Source organism: Lynx rufus, unplaced genomic scaffold (assembly GCF_022079265.1).
Source record: "Lynx rufus isolate CCGP_SWC_20201006 ecotype Redwood Valley unplaced genomic scaffold, mLynRuf1.p SCAF_16, whole genome shotgun sequence".
Taxonomy (NCBI): Eukaryota; Metazoa; Chordata; class Mammalia; order Carnivora; family Felidae; genus Lynx; species Lynx rufus.
Genome location: NW_025814830.1, coordinates 3,773,899 through 3,789,205, shown reverse-complemented (window position 1 = coordinate 3,789,205; position 15,307 = coordinate 3,773,899). Strand labels below are relative to the sequence as shown.

General features: G+C 52.7%; 1 protein-coding gene across 1 annotated transcript; it reads left to right on the top strand.

Moving 5' to 3' along the window:
• The first annotated feature begins 8,084 nt into the window (after positions 1-8,084).
• On the top strand, positions 8,085-14,674 carry NR1H2 (nuclear receptor subfamily 1 group H member 2). Its single transcript, XM_047077565.1, has 10 exons — positions 8,085-8,246; positions 8,366-8,500; positions 9,099-9,160; positions 9,241-9,372; positions 9,736-10,026; positions 10,109-10,377; positions 10,578-10,757; positions 11,420-11,519; positions 13,539-13,747; positions 14,085-14,674. Exons 3-10 carry the CDS (start codon positions 9,118-9,120, stop codon positions 14,229-14,231), a joined length of 1,371 nt encoding a protein of 456 aa, XP_046933521.1. The 5' UTR covers positions 8,085-8,246; positions 8,366-8,500; positions 9,099-9,117; the 3' UTR covers positions 14,232-14,674.
• Positions 14,675-15,307: the final 633 nt, after the last annotated feature.

Here is a 15,307-nt window from a genome sequence, read left to right as displayed (position 1 = left end):
CTCCGCCCTGTTCACCACCCACCTCCGGGTTTCTGAGGTGACCCGGGACGTGAAGTCTCTCTGTGGGTGAGGGGGGACAGGAGCGGGAAGCGGGTGGTGTAGTTTGAGGGACGTGTGGAGTATTTTTGTAGGGACACCAGACATGTCAACTTGTGTCACTGGTCGCCTCACTCCCGACTTCAGCGAGGGGACAGGGACGGTCTCCCGCGGCCCCCACCCCACTTCGAATCCTGTAGCTGCTGTTGCTTTGTTTACCACTTTCACTTCACTTTTCCGGGACTCATTAACCACAAGGTTTCCTTGGGCAAGTGCAGGGACGGGCGGATGTTGCGAAGGATCTGGGGGAAGGGAGAGAGGGTCAGACTAGAGGAGCTCCTTCCCCTGGTAACTGGGCAAAGAGCATACAAATATTTGACAATGTCTCTCTGGGTCTCATTGTGCCCCTTTTTTCGTTGACTAAGTTTCTCAAATGTCAAATGGGCATCCGAACGTCTAGTTAAAATGCAGATTCCTGGGCACCACGCTCAGAGATTCTGGTTCCCAAGGCCTGATATAGAGCCCAAGAATCTGCATTCTTTTTTTTTCTTTTTTTTTAATATATGAAATTTATTGTCAAATTAGTTTCCATACAACACCCAGTGCTCATCGCAAGAATCTGCATTCTTAAACAAACGCACTGATCATGGAGCTACAAACATTTCTGAGAAACAATTTGAGGTCTTTGGTTTTCTAGCTTAGATTTACATGTCAATAAGCAGCTTGTCGTTTTTTTTATTTAAACATTTTTTTAAAGTTGGGCACCTGGGTGGCTCAGTCGGTTAAGTGTCCGACTTCGGTTCAGGTCATGACCTTGCAGTCCGTGAGTTCGAGCCCCGCGTTGGGCTCTGTGCTGACAGCTCAGAGCCTGGAGCCTGCTTCACATTCTGTGTCTCCCTCTCTCTCTGTCCCTCCTCTGCTCAAAAATAAATAAACATTTATTTATTTAATAAATAATTTATTATTTATTCCCTCAATAATAAATACACATTAAAAAATTAAAAAAAAAACTTTTTTAAGTTTGTTTGTTTATTTTTGAGACAGAGAGAGAGTGCACATGCGAGCGGACAAGGGGCATAGAAAGAGGGAGAGAAAGAATCCCAAGCAAGCTCCGCATCACCAGCGCAGAGCCCGGTGCTGGGCTCGAACTCACGAACCTGTGAGATCATGACCTGAGCTGAAACGAAAAGTCTGACACTCAACCCGCTGAGCCACCCGGGTGCCCCTGCCCTTTTCTAATATTAAAACAATGCTACAGTAATCTTCTGCATATGTATTTTTCTGTGCGAGTGGGGGAGGGCCAGAGAGAGAGGGAGACACAGAATCCAGGCTCCAGGCTCCCAGCTGTCAGCACAGAGCCCGACGCGGGGCTCGAACTCCTGAACCGCGAGATCCTGACCTGAGCTGAAGTCGGGCCCTCAACTGACTGAGCCCCCCAGGCGCCCCGACGATTTCTCGTTTTTAAAAATAATCTTTACATGCAACATGGGGAAACTCATGTCCCCAAGATCAAGAGTCACACGTTGTCCCTGCATTACGATTCCTCGAACCATAATTACTCCAGCCATGAGCAGATGTAAGTTGTAGATCTGGATATATGTTGCTTAGTTACTCCCCAGAGAACTTGTGATGATGTAGGCTTCCAACTGCAGGGGCGATAATAACCCCAATTTCCCCACAGCCTCACCAAAGCTACAAGGAATCGGATAGATAAAGAAAAAAAAAAAAAAGCTCTTCCATTGTCTTGAAACATCCTGTCCCCTGGGGCGCCTGGGGGGCTCAGTCTGTTGAGCTTCCTTCCGTCCGCCTTCAACTCAGGTCTTGGTCTCTTGGTCTGTGAGTTCAAGCCCCACCCCCCCAACCACCCCCCCCATCGGTCTCCATGCTGACACATCAGAGCCTGGAGCCTGCTTTGGATTCTGGGTCTCCCTCTCTCTCTGCCCCTCCCCTGCTCATTCTCTCTCTCTCTCTCTCTCTCTCTCTCTCTCTCTCTCTCTCCCTCTCTCTCTCTCTCTTTCTCTCTCTCTCTCAGAAATAAACATTTAAAAAAAATAAAAAATAAATAAAGCGGCATTACTCACGATAGCCCTAAACTGGAAACAACCAGTATGTTCGTGAGCTTGAGAATAGACATACTGTGGAAGGTATCCATTCAGTGGCTCACTACTCAGCAATAAGAAGGAATGAACTATAAGTTATGCAGTGATACGGGTAATTTTTTAAAATAAACTTTGTGTCTTTATTTTTTTTTTTTAGTAATCTCCACGCCCAACGTGGGGCTCAGACTTACAACCCAGAGATCAAGAGTCACGTGCTCTTCTGACTGAGCCAGCCAGGCGCCCCCAGGACATGGGTAATTCTCAGAGACCTAATGATAAGTGAAAGAACGAGGAGTGCCTAGTATGGACTGAATGTCTGTGTCCTCCTTCCAATTCAATGTTGAAAACGAACCCCCAGTGTAAAAGTAGAGGTGGGGGTTTGGGGAGGTGATTCAATCAGGAAGGTGGAGCCCTCCAGAATGGGATTCATACCCTTTTAAAATTGACCATAGAGAGCTCCTCCGCCCCTCCAACCCTTGTGTGGACACAGTGAAAAGGCTATTAACCAGGAAGCAGACCCGATCAGTCAGTGCCTTGATCCGTGGGCTTCCCAGCCTCCAGAACCATGAGAAATAAATATCTATGATTATTAGCTACCCCATCTACAGTATTTTGAGACCAAACAGGCCAAAACACGCGATTCCATTCATATTATGTTCAAGAACAGGCAAAACCAACCTCAACTTAGAAGTTGGAATAGTGGTGATCCTTCGTGAAGGGTATTGACTGGGAGGGGGCACGTGGGAGCCTTGAGGGATGCTAGAGATGTTCTCTACCTCAATCTGAGTGGGCGTTCCATGGGTGAATACATCAGTAAAAATGCATCGAGCTGTACGTTTAAGATTTTGTATTTCACCTTGGGTAGGTTTACTTTATATGTTTTTAAAAGTTTATTTGTTTATTCTGAGAGAGAGAACAAGCTGGGGAGGGACAGAGAGAGAAGGGGACAGAGGATCCGAAGTGGGCTCTGCGCTGATAGCAGAAAGCCCAAAGTGGGGCTCGAACTCATGAGCTGTGAAATCATGCCCTTAGCCGAAGTCAGACACTTAACTGACTGAGCCACTCAGGCGCCCCTAGGTAGGTTTACTTTAGGGAAGTTTTACCTCAGAAGAAAAGTTAAAAAGAAATATAGAAACGCATTCCAGAAAAAACAGGGCAATGCTTACAGTATCATAACACTGTAAATGCTATCCTCATTTGCAAGGACTGGAAAGACACAGAGAAAAGCAGACTCGGGAGTGTGTACTAGTTAGCTAATGCTGTGTAACAAGTCACCCCCGGACTAAATGGTTTAAAACAGAAATACACACTTATTATTTTTCATGGTGTCTGGGTTAGAAGTTTGAAAGCAGCTTGGCCATGCGGTTCTGGATCACGGGGTTGCGGACAGATGTCAGCTGAGGTGGCCATCGTGCAAAGCCTTCACTAAAGCTAAAGAACCTGCTTTCAAGATGGTTGGGGCCCCCAACTCTTGAACTTGGGTTTCTGTTAGAGAGCTGTAGCAAGAAAGTCCCGTAGGTGGAGCCTAGAGGAAAGGGATCTTCATGGATGGAGCTATGAAGTGGGAGAGGTGGGGAGCTCGGGCAGAAGAGTGAGCCCAACACACGCAGGATTCAGGAAGTATGCTCAACAGCACCGTGAGGACGTGCTGGCGTTTGGTGAAGGGGAATCCTTGAAGGTCAACGGCTCAAAGGTTGCACAAACAGTGATGCAAGAGAGAGGAGGAAACATTGCAAGAGGGAAAGTTTTGAGTACGGGAAGGAGAAAGGATCCGGTGCCTAAGTGGGGGGGTGGGGGAGGCCTCTTACATGCTGTCCCAACACGGTCATGGGCAGGGCAGCAGTTCACCTGTACCTCTGCAAGTGAGCTCGTGGTGTCCCTGGGGTAAACGCACGGAAGTCTTCTTCTGGTGGCTTCTATTTTTTTCTGCCAAAGAAGAAGTGAGAGTGAAGAGGGGGAGGGGTGCTGGCGATTTTGAGAGAGAAGGTGAGAACACGCTTTCTTAGAGATTAGAGAAGGGAACTGCAGAGGCCCTGCAGATTGGTTCTGAATGTCCACTGGAGGCTTGCCCTCACACAGCTGAAGTGTGTCCGCTCACAAGCTCAGCTGGGGGGAGCAGGCACAGGAAAGGCCAAGTCCATTTTTAACCAGCGTTGGGGTTTTGCCAGGCAAGTAGGACTGAGGGAGAAAGAGCAAGGAAGTTAAAGTAATGTGTTCAAGGACCTGACTGCACTGGGCCACAGAATCCAAGGAAGGAAGAGAGGACGTGAGAGGAAGTGAGGCAAAGAGAAGAGAAGATCAAAGGATCAGGGGGTACCAATGGCATCCCAGAATTGAAAGGCACTTTATGACTTGGCCCCTCTCTGACATCTTCTCTCCTCTATCCCCCTTGATCGTTCAGCCTAGCCACATTGGCCTCCTTGTTGTTTCTCAGAGAAACCCAGACATGCTCCTGCCTCAGGGCCTTTGCACAGGCTGTTCCACCCAAGTGTCTTGCCTCCAAAAAACCCTAGTCAGCCTCTCTCCTTTAAATATTTTCTTGAATATCACCTTCTTAGTGAAGTCTTCCCTGACCACGCAATTCAATATGGCAACCATCCCCTCCCCAAATCTCCAATCTCCTTTACCCTGACCTATTTTTTCCCATAGCACTCAACCTCTTTGAACATTTAATTAACTCTAAGATGTCATCAGGTGTAAGTCACGTGCATCTTAGAATCAGTGATACTGCCTGTTTCCCCATTATAATCTTATTTCCACGAGGGCAGGGATCTTGGTTTATTTCATTCATCACCACGTCCCCAGCACCTAGGACAGTGCCTGGTATCTAGCAAATGCTCAGCAAGTATTTTCAACAACCTACTTTGAGCACAATTGCTTTAGGGAATTTCCTTGACCCAGAAGACGGAGCATCAGTTTCTCTACGATAAGTCTTACCACATCTCCCCCTCATCTATTTTAGCAGCTGGAATATTCCATCTCGATCCCTCAGAATCCCCTCACCCAGATGTCCTGTCCCAATTCTTGCTTGCTCCGGGGTTAAGGGATTTCTGAAAGATCCTGCTGCAAATTCCCAAATGATGGCCACACGGCGGTGCTGTGAGCCTGTTTTCCCAGCCAAGATCACCTCGGTTCTACCCCGCCCCTCCCCCCCCCCCCCCCCCCCCCCGCCAACCTTCCGCCCTTCCTTCCTTTTTTTTTAAGCATCCTAGCGCCTGATTTATTCACTCTATAAACCACACGCCCGAAACCTGGAAATGTAAAGCCTTGTGATTATCCTCTATTTGGTATGGGGGAAAACATTTCTGATCAGTTTCTTTTACGTGAATTCCAATAATACAGTTTCATTTGTTTTTTCACATCAATTTCAACGTACATTTTCTGAAAGTCTTAAAAACTTAGCATATGTGGTATAAAAATGGTTGACTCTACACACGACATTTTTACGTTAACAACAATATTTAATGGGCTGTTTTTGGTAATTATGAAGAACCAGTCTCTTCATTCAACTGAATTTGCTGCAATCCGATAGGCTTTTTAAAAAATGTTTTTGGGGCGCCTGGGGGGCTCAGTCGGTTAAGCGTCCTACTTCAGCTCAGGTCACGATCTCGCGGTCCGTGAGTTCGAGCCCCGCGTTGGGCTCTGGGCTGATGGCTCAGAGCCTGGAGCCTGCTGCTGATTCTGTGTCTCCCTCTCTCTCTGCCCCTGCCCCGTTCATGCTCTGTCTCTCTCTGTCTCAAAAATAAATAAAACGTTAAAAAAAATTTTTTTTAAATAAAAAATAAAAAATAAATGTTTTTAAGTAATCTCTACACCCAACGTGGGGCTCAAACTCACAACCCTGAGATCCAGTTGTGTACTCTTCCAACTGAGCCAGCCAGGTGCCCCCGCCCCCAACAAGTATTTGGTTAAGCACCTTCCCCAAGGAAGCAACCAAAAAAATATATATATATCTGTATCATCTATATCTATACCTATGTTTATCTAAATATCTATCTAAATATCTAAATATATATATATATATAGTTTTTTCTTGCACCCTGTCCCCCCACCTCACTCAGCTCCAGCCACCCTGATGTACTTGCTGATGTACCATGATTTTTTCTTTTGAATATGCCAAAATTATTCCTACCTTGTCTTATTGATAACTTTATTAAGACTTGGCCACAATTTTGGAAAAAATTGTATCACCCACGGCAATGTTGCCTGAGGCATTTGAGCTGATGATCCAGCCCTCCTCTGTTAGACTGCTCTGTTGCTTTTAAATTTTCAATAATTCTGTCTTTTGAAGTAAGATCTGACTGCCATATTGTGTCTATTGTGCACCTATGTTGAAGTAGGTATCGCTTTATTACAAATTAGCTTCCAGGAGTGCCTGGGTGGCTTAGTCGGTTGGGTGTCCAACTACAGCTCAGGTCATGATCTTGTGGTCTGTGAGTTCGAGCCCCGCCTCAGACTCTGTGCTGACAGCTCAGAGCCTGGAGCCTGCTTCGGATTCTGTGTCTCCCTCTCTCTCTGCCCCTTCCCTGCTTGCTTTCTGTCTGTCTCTCTCTCTCAAAAATAATAAACATTAAAAAAATTTTTTAAAAAACAAATTAGCTTCCATTTATACATCTTTTGTGTTGCAGTTGGTGAGGTAAATGATATTTCGTTGCTGGGGACGGGGACACAGTTCAGCTATATTGTTTTTGGATTTCATCTCAGAATAGTAAAAGAATTACACATTACAAATTACCTGTGATAAAAAGAAATAGAACTAGCCATCAGGGAAGTACAAATTAAAACCACAGTGAAGGGGCATCTGGTTGGCTCAGTTGGTTAAGTGTCCAACTTCGGCTCAGGCCATGGTCTCATTGTGAGTTCAAGCCCTGCATCAGGCTCTGCTAGGGATATACCTGGTTTAATCATAATGACAATCCAATGAACTCTTGTTGGTCTCAGTTTAAAATTCTTTTAATGCTTATTTATTTTTGAGAGAAAGAGCAAGAACGGGGTAGGGGCAGAGAGAGAGGGAGACACAGAATCTGACCCAGGCTCCTGGCTCTGAGCTGTCAGCACAGAGCTAGACCCGGGGCTCCAACTCACCGACCATGAGATCATGACCTGAGCCAAAGTTGGGCGCTTAACCAAATGAGGCACTCAGGTGCCCCTAGTTGGTCCCAGTTTAGAAGAGGAAACTGAGCAATGGGGAGGGTAAATAGCTTGGCTCAACATCACACAGCCAGGAAGTGAGAGACAATAGATAGTTCAGCCCTTTCCCTGGAACCCCATGTCCATGTAATCACACCTTTTATTGGTAACATACTCAAATTCCACAGCTTCAAGATCATGTGGGAATGGACAAAACAAAGTGTAAAAGAGCATGGTTCATACATTCCAGTTTCCTGAAAATGGATGTATGATCAATATAGATCAGATTATCGAGGGAAGACTTTGGAACGATTCCTTCTACCTATTCAATTACTGTGAGTTTTCTTTAAAAGCTGTTATTTTTCTCTTCTTGGTATGAGAAGGCTATGCCTTTTTTTTTTTTAATTCCTATCAACAAGTTTATTTTTTAATCATATTTTTCCTGGACCTAGGTTTGTAATTAAATTTATTTAAAACCAATAAGCAGCGCGCCTCTAAAATCAGAAAACTTGTTTAATAACCAAAAAATGACAAACATGCTTCAAATCGGCCGTGTGCGAAAAGGAGCTACAGGCGGGGAAATTTATGCCGAGCCAATCCTTGGCGGCACACAACGAGGGGCACTGGGATGACTTAAAGCCGCCCCGTGGGGGCCGGAAGGTTTGGGACTGACCACGCCCCCCTCGCCGGCCCTGCGTTTGATCGAGCTGGTCCGGAACTCTTCTGTCTGGCCCCAGCGGAGCTACCCCGGAGGGTAAACTTCCGGTGACCGTACGACTTCCGTGCGGGGCAGCCGATTTGGCTAGTGCTAGGCGGACCGGAAGTCCGTCACTCCAGACTACCCGCCCCTTTCCTAAAGTGACGCACGGCGGGGTTGCCGGAAGAAGTGGCGAAGTTACTTTTGAGGGGATCTGAGAAGCGGCGGCGTGCCAGGGGCTACGGAGGAGGAGGAAGAGAAGCAGAGCAAGGGGACCGAGGCAGGTGCACTAGAGTATGGGAAGATGCGGGAGGCGTCCCGGGCCCGGGGCTTCCCGGCGTTCTCCGCGCTGCCCCCGCTCAGCCCCTTTCTCTCCTCCCCCCCCCCCCCCCGCCTTCCGTAGCTCGCGCTGTCTCCGGCTGTTTCCAGGGCAACGGGAGTAAGAGACCCCCGCGAGAGGCGGCCCACGGGACCCTCGCGCGCAGCCATGAGCCCCGCCCCCCACTGGTGTTCGGAGAGGGGCGGGACCTGGAGCGAGGTATGGGGGCGGAGCGTGATGGGAGGAGGTGGAGGCGGGGCAGGATGGGAGGGGATGGGGCCGGACCTGGAGGGAGGGGTACCGATGGGGCGGGGCAAAGTGGCGGGGCGGGGCATTGTGGATAGAGTGAGGGTGCAAGCTACAAGGGTTGGGCGGGACCTAGAAGGAAAAGATGGGGAGGAGGTGGGGTCAGAATGGGAGTTGGGGTGCTTTTTCAGCAGAGGTGGGGAGTAAGAGGAGGCAGGGTGAACTTGGTGGGAAGGGGGAAGTTAGGGCGGAGCACGATTGAAGCAGAAAGGGCAGTACCTGAAGAGGGAGTGGGCAGGATCCGGAGTGGGTGGAGCCCACATGAGGGGCGGGGTCTAGATGAGGGCAGGGCTTGAGACCCAGCCGGAAGATCTGGAGCAATCGTGGGTGGGGTCTGTCAGAATCGGAGGAGAGGTTTTACAGGCCGGCAGGGGCCTGGGGTGGGGTCTGTGTGCAGTAAAGGAGGAGTCTGGAGAGATGGAAGAAAGTGGTGCATCCTTCGAGACCTGGGGCTGGCCTAACCTGACCCTACCTGGCCCGACAAGGTTCTCAGTCCCCCTATATTCTGCAGGTTGCTCCGTGACTCCACCATGTCCACTCCCACCACCAGTTCCCTGGACACCCCCTTGCCTGGTGAGCGACCCCTTTCCCAGCCCAGTCCCTCTCCCATTGCACACTTGGCAGGAGAAACTCACTGTGCTTCCCTCTCCCAGGAAATGGCCCGCCTCAACCCAGCGCACCCTCTTCTTCACCAGCTATAAAGGAGGAGGGTCCTGAACTGTGGCCTGTGGGTCCAGACCCTGATGTCCCAGGCGATGACTGGGCCCGTTCAGCCTGCAGCGAGGGTGAGATGGGGCCCAGGGACAGGGGCTCGGGATGGATATGGGGGGCCTTGAGGGGAGATCTAGGAAGGGAGAAAGATAAAAAATCAGAATGGGAGGCCCCAGTGTCTTGTTGATTTTTTTCTTCCACTTCTTCTTGTCACTTATTCTTTTTTTCCTTCACTTTGCCTGTGAGTGTATTTTTTTCCTGCTTGACACCTCTTGTTGTTATTTGTTGGGGTTCACACATCTTTCCTTCTGAATTGCCGTCTCCCTGGTCACCCCCTATACGCTGGCTCTTTGTGTCTTCTGTGTCGTGGGGATGGCCCTCTGGCTGTTTCTTTTGGGGGCTCTGTCTCTCTCATGGCTTCTCTCCGCCCACCCCAGTCGTCCCAGACCCGGCAGAGGAACCGGAGCGCAAGCGAAAGAAGGGCCCGGCTCCAAAGATGCTGGGCCACGAGCTGTGCCGCGTGTGCGGGGACAAGGCCTCCGGCTTCCACTACAATGTGCTCAGCTGCGAAGGCTGCAAGGGCTTCTTCCGGCGCAGCGTGGTCCGAGGCGGGGCCAGGCGCTACGCCTGCCGGGGCGGCGGAACCTGCCAGATGGACGCCTTCATGCGGCGCAAGTGCCAGCAGTGCCGGCTGCGCAAATGCAAGGAGGCCGGGATGAGAGAGCAGTGTGAGTGCTGGGGAGGGCGCCGTGCTCGCCTGGCCCGTGCCCAGCCCCGGGGCCACCGCTGAGGCCTCTGTGTCCCGAATAGGCGTCCTGTCGGAAGAACAGATCCGAAAGAAGAAGATTCGGAAGCAACAGCAGCAGCAGCAGCAACAGTCACCTGTGGGGCCATCGGGCGGCAGCAGCTCAGCCTCTGGGCCTGGGGCTTCCCCTGGAGGGTCTGACGGAGGTGGCCAGGGCTCCGGGGAAGGCGAGGGTGTCCAGTTAACAGCCGCTCAGGAACTAATGATCCAGCAGTTGGTGGCGGCTCAGCTGCAGTGCAACAAACGCTCCTTCTCCGACCAGCCCAAAGTCACGGTACTGCCCCTCCCGCAGCCTTGAAGGGTGATGAGGCCAGTTGGGGGAAAGCCATCAGGGCTGCAGCCCAGGGCATGGGGAGGGAACAAGGCTCCAGAGGGCGGGGCCTTGGAGAGGAGGGTCTCCTAGGGCGCATTCTCCTAGGGGCCTCGGGCTCATTGGAGGAATCTGTGAATAACCTTGACCCCCCTTGGCCCTAGCCCTGGCCCCTGGGCGCGGACCCCCAGTCCCGTGATGCACGCCAGCAGCGTTTCGCCCACTTCACGGAGTTAGCCATCATCTCAGTCCAGGAGATTGTGGATTTTGCCAAACAGGTGCCTGGCTTCCTGCAGCTGGGCCGCGAGGACCAGATTGCCCTCCTGAAGGCATCTACCATTGAGGTAACGGGCAGCCTTCCCATCCTCAACATGGCCCTTCATTCCTGCCCACAGGGAACCCCAGGGATAAGCCTCAGGACAGATGTTGGGGGAATAGGGATGAGCGAGACCCCTCTGGTGGTTGCCCTCGTGGGGACGATATCCTACAGGGGGACGTCGAAATACTAAACAGAGAGTCAGAGCCTCCCATGAGCCAAGGAGAGAGAGGAAACGGGTTGAGGCTGAGAAAAATTGAGGATTGGCTGGGAGGACGCACTCTAAAGAATGTGCTGAAAAGGCCATTCAGAAGAGTTGACATTTAAACCAAAGCAACAGTAACAAATAAGTATTGAGTTACTGGTGGACCCCAGGCTCCATTCCAAGTCCTGGATAGGTCGCAGTGAACAAAACATGCCTGTCCCCATGCCCTGCAACCACCTGGGGAGAGTATCCTGGGAGGAGGGCGCTGTGGGCGTTGAACCTGGAGGAGGGAGAGCTTGGAGTGTCAGGCGTGCTGACTGCAGGCCGGGGTGACTGAGGGAACGTGCTTGGGGGCAGAGGGTGAGAGGTGATTCTGGCAAGATTAGGTCCCCCCACGGGCCAAGAGAGGAGAGACCAGTGGCTGCCAGGTCACAGGGACTCGTGGCGCCCCTGCCCTTGCCTCCTCCTCTCCCTGCTGCCCACAGATCATGCTGCTAGAGACAGCCAGGCGCTACAACCACGAGACAGAGTGCATCACTTTCCTGAAAGACTTCACCTACAGCAAGGATGACTTCCACCGCGCAGGTGTGGTGGGGAGAGGGCTGGGGGGGTGCAGGGCCGTTGCCCCTGGGGAGAGGGCTGGGAGGGTGCAGGGCCGGTGCCCCTGCCGGGCCTCTACGGGTGGCAGACCTCAGGCCATCTCGCTCTTGTCTGAGCCTCTATTTTTTTACCTCCAAAGTGGAGTGAGCCAGCCTCAAAATGAGATGAAAATGTATTTATTGAGTGCTGAGTCTGTCCGCTGGGATGCATTGCGGGATGAGACAGAGGGGTGTGTGCTCTCACAACGGGGCATTTTGATAGGAATTAAGAAAAGACACTCCCTCCTTCCCAAACCTGGTGTCACTGGAGGGAGGCCGGATCTCAGTTCATTGTGAAGTACGCAACCTACGCAACTGTACGCGGTAGGTCCCTGCCGTCCAAGAGCACTTACCTGGGGATGTGACCTAGGCAGTGGGCTTCTGGAGGAAGTGCATATGAACCGAGGCCTGAGGGGTGAGATGTATTGCCTAGGAAAAGGAAATTGGGGGGTAACAATGCCCACCAGGGAACCCCATGTACCATAAAAGCCTTGTTCTCCCTCAGGCTCGGGCTTCACTCTGTGAGTCCAGCTCTCCCCCATCATCTCTTCCCGGGGCACCTCTGTATTTTCCTAACCCCATATTCTTCCTTTCCTCTAGCCGCTGGCCCTCCCAGTCCCCTTTGAATATGAGTGTGGCAGGGGAGCACTGAGCGGGGAGAATGTTTCTGGCAGTGGGCTCAGCACATACAAAGGCCCTGAGGTGGGGGAAGAGCTGGATGGTGTTAGGGAACTACAAGGAGGTCCAGGCATCTGGAACACAGGGAGATGAGGCTGGAGAGGAGGTTGGGGTCCTACCGCTTCCCCCCATCCTCTGCCATTGTCCTCCAGTGCCTCTCCCTGGAACACTGTCGGGGCCCCTCACTGGGTTCTCCCAAGTGTGTCTGTTCATACAGCGGTCGGAAGGGTCGTATTCATAGTTAGCTCACGCCCCTCCTCTTGCTCGCTACCCCTGCATGGCTCCCGTCTCGCTGGGAGAAAAGCCAGAGTCCTTGCCATTTTTCACAGGCTCCGAGGGGCCTCTCTACCCCCAGCTCCCTTTGTTCACCCTCCTCCAGCCACACTGGTCTCCTCCCTCTTACTTGAACCCACCAAACATGCTCCCGCCTCAGGCTTTTGCAGTTGCTCAGCCAACATGGGCGACCACCTCCTCCTGGTTTGCATGGGACCTTTGTGGTGTCAACATTTGGAAGCCTCAAGGCCCAGAAAGCTGCCCAGTTCTGGGGAAAACAGACAGGTGGTGCCCACCTGGAACACTCAAAACGTCCCCGTGACTCATCCCCTCCCCTCCTGGTGGTTTCTCAAAGGTCACCCTACCGTGTGGCCTTCCTACAGCGTCACCCTACACACCGGCCACCTTGTCTAAGATGTTGATTTGATTTTCGATGCCCCGATTACCTTTCCTTGTGTTACCTTGATCCAGCTCACAGACCGGATGGTTTAGTTACACGTTTGTCTGTTGTGTTCCCTCAACCCCCAAGTGCAAGTTCCGCAGGAGGGGAGGCTGTGTCTTCTAAACAGCTCTGCCCCGGGGCCTGCCACATAGTAGGTGCTGAACAGAGTCTGAAAAACAAATGAATGAACTACTCCTGGGGATGAGTTCAGGCCTTACTCCGTGAACATTGGAAGCCACCACAGGGGTGACGCAGTGTGACCTAGGTTTAAAAATCTTTCTTTTTCGTTAGGAGAGAACCGGGGAGGTCGGGAAGGAGGTGAAGGCAGTGATGAGGTCGCAGGAACTACTGAATAAATGTTCACATTCATTACTCATCCCTTTATTCAGGCAGGGGTTAGGGCGCACTTCCCCCGTGCCAGCCACTCGGATGGGGACACAGCTGAACAGAAATGACCAGAAGGCTAGCATTGCTGCCGTGTCCCTCGCCCCGCCGATAGCAGCGTCAGGGACCCGGGCTGGGGCCAGTTCGGGGCTGGGGGAGCTCATCCGGCCCCGCCTCCCGCCCCCCCAGGCCTGCAGGTGGAGTTCATCAACCCCATCTTCGAGTTCTCCCGGGCCATGCGGCGGCTGGGCCTGGACGACGCGGAGTACGCCCTCCTCATCGCCATCAACATCTTCTCCGCTGACCGGCCCAACGTGCAGGAGCCGAGCCGCGTGGAGGCCCTACAGCAGCCGTACGTGGAGGCCCTGCTCTCCTATACGCGCATCAAAAGGCCGCAGGTACGGGAGCCCACCCCTCCCAGGGCCCTGGCGGGGACAGGCGGTCCAGGCCCCACGTGGGGGCCGCCGCGGGCTGAGGTCTTGCCTCCTCATCAGAGCCGGGCCCTGTCTGCTGCCCCCACTGCCCAGCTCCTCTGGCAGCGCCCTGAGCCCTGGCCGGTGTCCTCTTGGCCAAGTCTGTCCTCAGGCCTCTGTCCCGTGACCAAGGAGCCGGGCCCAGTGCAGGCATAGGGGCGGGGCTCCCCACGCTCTGCCCGGCCCCTGCCTACACCGGTGGTCCGGTTGGGCTGACCAGAGCCCACCCCCCTCCTGCCCCCCCCCCCCCACCTCCCCGCAGGACCAGCTGCGCTTCCCCCGGATGCTGATGAAGCTTGTGAGCCTGCGCACGCTGAGCTCTGTGCACTCAGAGCAGGTCTTTGCCCTGCGGCTCCAAGACAAGAAACTGCCGCCTCTGCTGTCTGAGATCTGGGATGTCCACGAGTGAGGGGCCTGGCCGCCCTGCCCCACAGCCCTGTACCCTCCAACGCATGGACGTTGTCGCCCCTTCCTCCTCCTGGAGTGGGAAGGAGCCGGGCCTGGGGTCCCATCTTGTGGCTTATAGCACAAGCCCTGGCCCCACCAGCCCTCAGCCCTCGGGTGAGCCCCCATTAGGGTCCAGGAGGCTCCCTCCCTGCCCACTGAGTCTTCCTGGGAGGGCTGGGTGGGTCCTAGATCCCAACCTCTGACCCTCCTAGCACTACCGGCTGCCCTCCCCACCCAGCTTACACCTCAAGCTCACTGCGCAGTGCACCTTGAACAGAGGGAGTGGGGGGCCCGTGGCTCTCCCTGACCAGCCTGAGAAACCGCAGGCCCCCTCCCTCTGTTCCTTTTATTTAATAAAAACTAAAAAAAGACAAAAACAGGAAAATAAAGTATGAATAGAAACCTGCCCTGAGCCAGAGTGAGTTCAAGATGTACGGGGGATGGGATCAACCACCTGAACCTTGTGTTGCTAGGCTGGTGGAGGGTTCAGGGTGATGTGACTGAGTGTGGGGGTGGGGGAGGAAGTGGGGTGTCCAGGAGAGGCTGACGTCCTTGGGGTCATCTTCCTGTACTAGGTGAGTTGGAGACTGCCGAAGGACAAAGAACACTTAAGTGGATGAAGGGTCAGGCACTCAGTCCCCAAATGTTTCCTGAAGCCACTGGGCAGTGTGCTGGCCGTTCTGGGGACGCGGATGATATTCACGTAACGTGGGGGGGGGGGGCACTTACTATGTGGCAAACACAATTTTAGGCACTGGAAACACCAGAGAACAAGATAAAGCCCCTCCTGGGAGGTGGCTACCAGTCAGGGCTGGTAAAGGGGGGATGGATGGGGCCAGCTAGCATCGAAGGGAATAGGGGCTTTAATGCAGGCAGCGCGTGGCAGCATGGGAGCCCAGAAGTAGAAGGCAGGCAAGTCCTCACACAGGATATCATGTCCCAGGGGGGACCTAAACCATGACAAGGGGGCTGGGCCCCCAAATTGAGGGGAGGGCGCATGCCAGGTCTGGGAGGTAGGAGAGTCTGGTGATTTCAGAG

Excerpts from the sequence above, each read along its gene's own strand:
- NR1H2 (XM_047077565.1), top strand. The coding sequence starts at position 9,118 with ATGTCCACTCCCACCACCAGTTCCCTGGACACCCCCTTGCCTG. Across the intron at positions 10,378-10,577 it reads CCGACCAGCCCAAAGTCACG|CCCTGGCCCCTGGGCGCGGA; the intron begins GTACTGCCCCTC and ends CCTTGGCCCTAG. Across the intron at positions 11,520-13,538 it reads GGATGACTTCCACCGCGCAG|GCCTGCAGGTGGAGTTCATC; the intron begins GTGTGGTGGGGA and ends CCGCCCCCCCAG.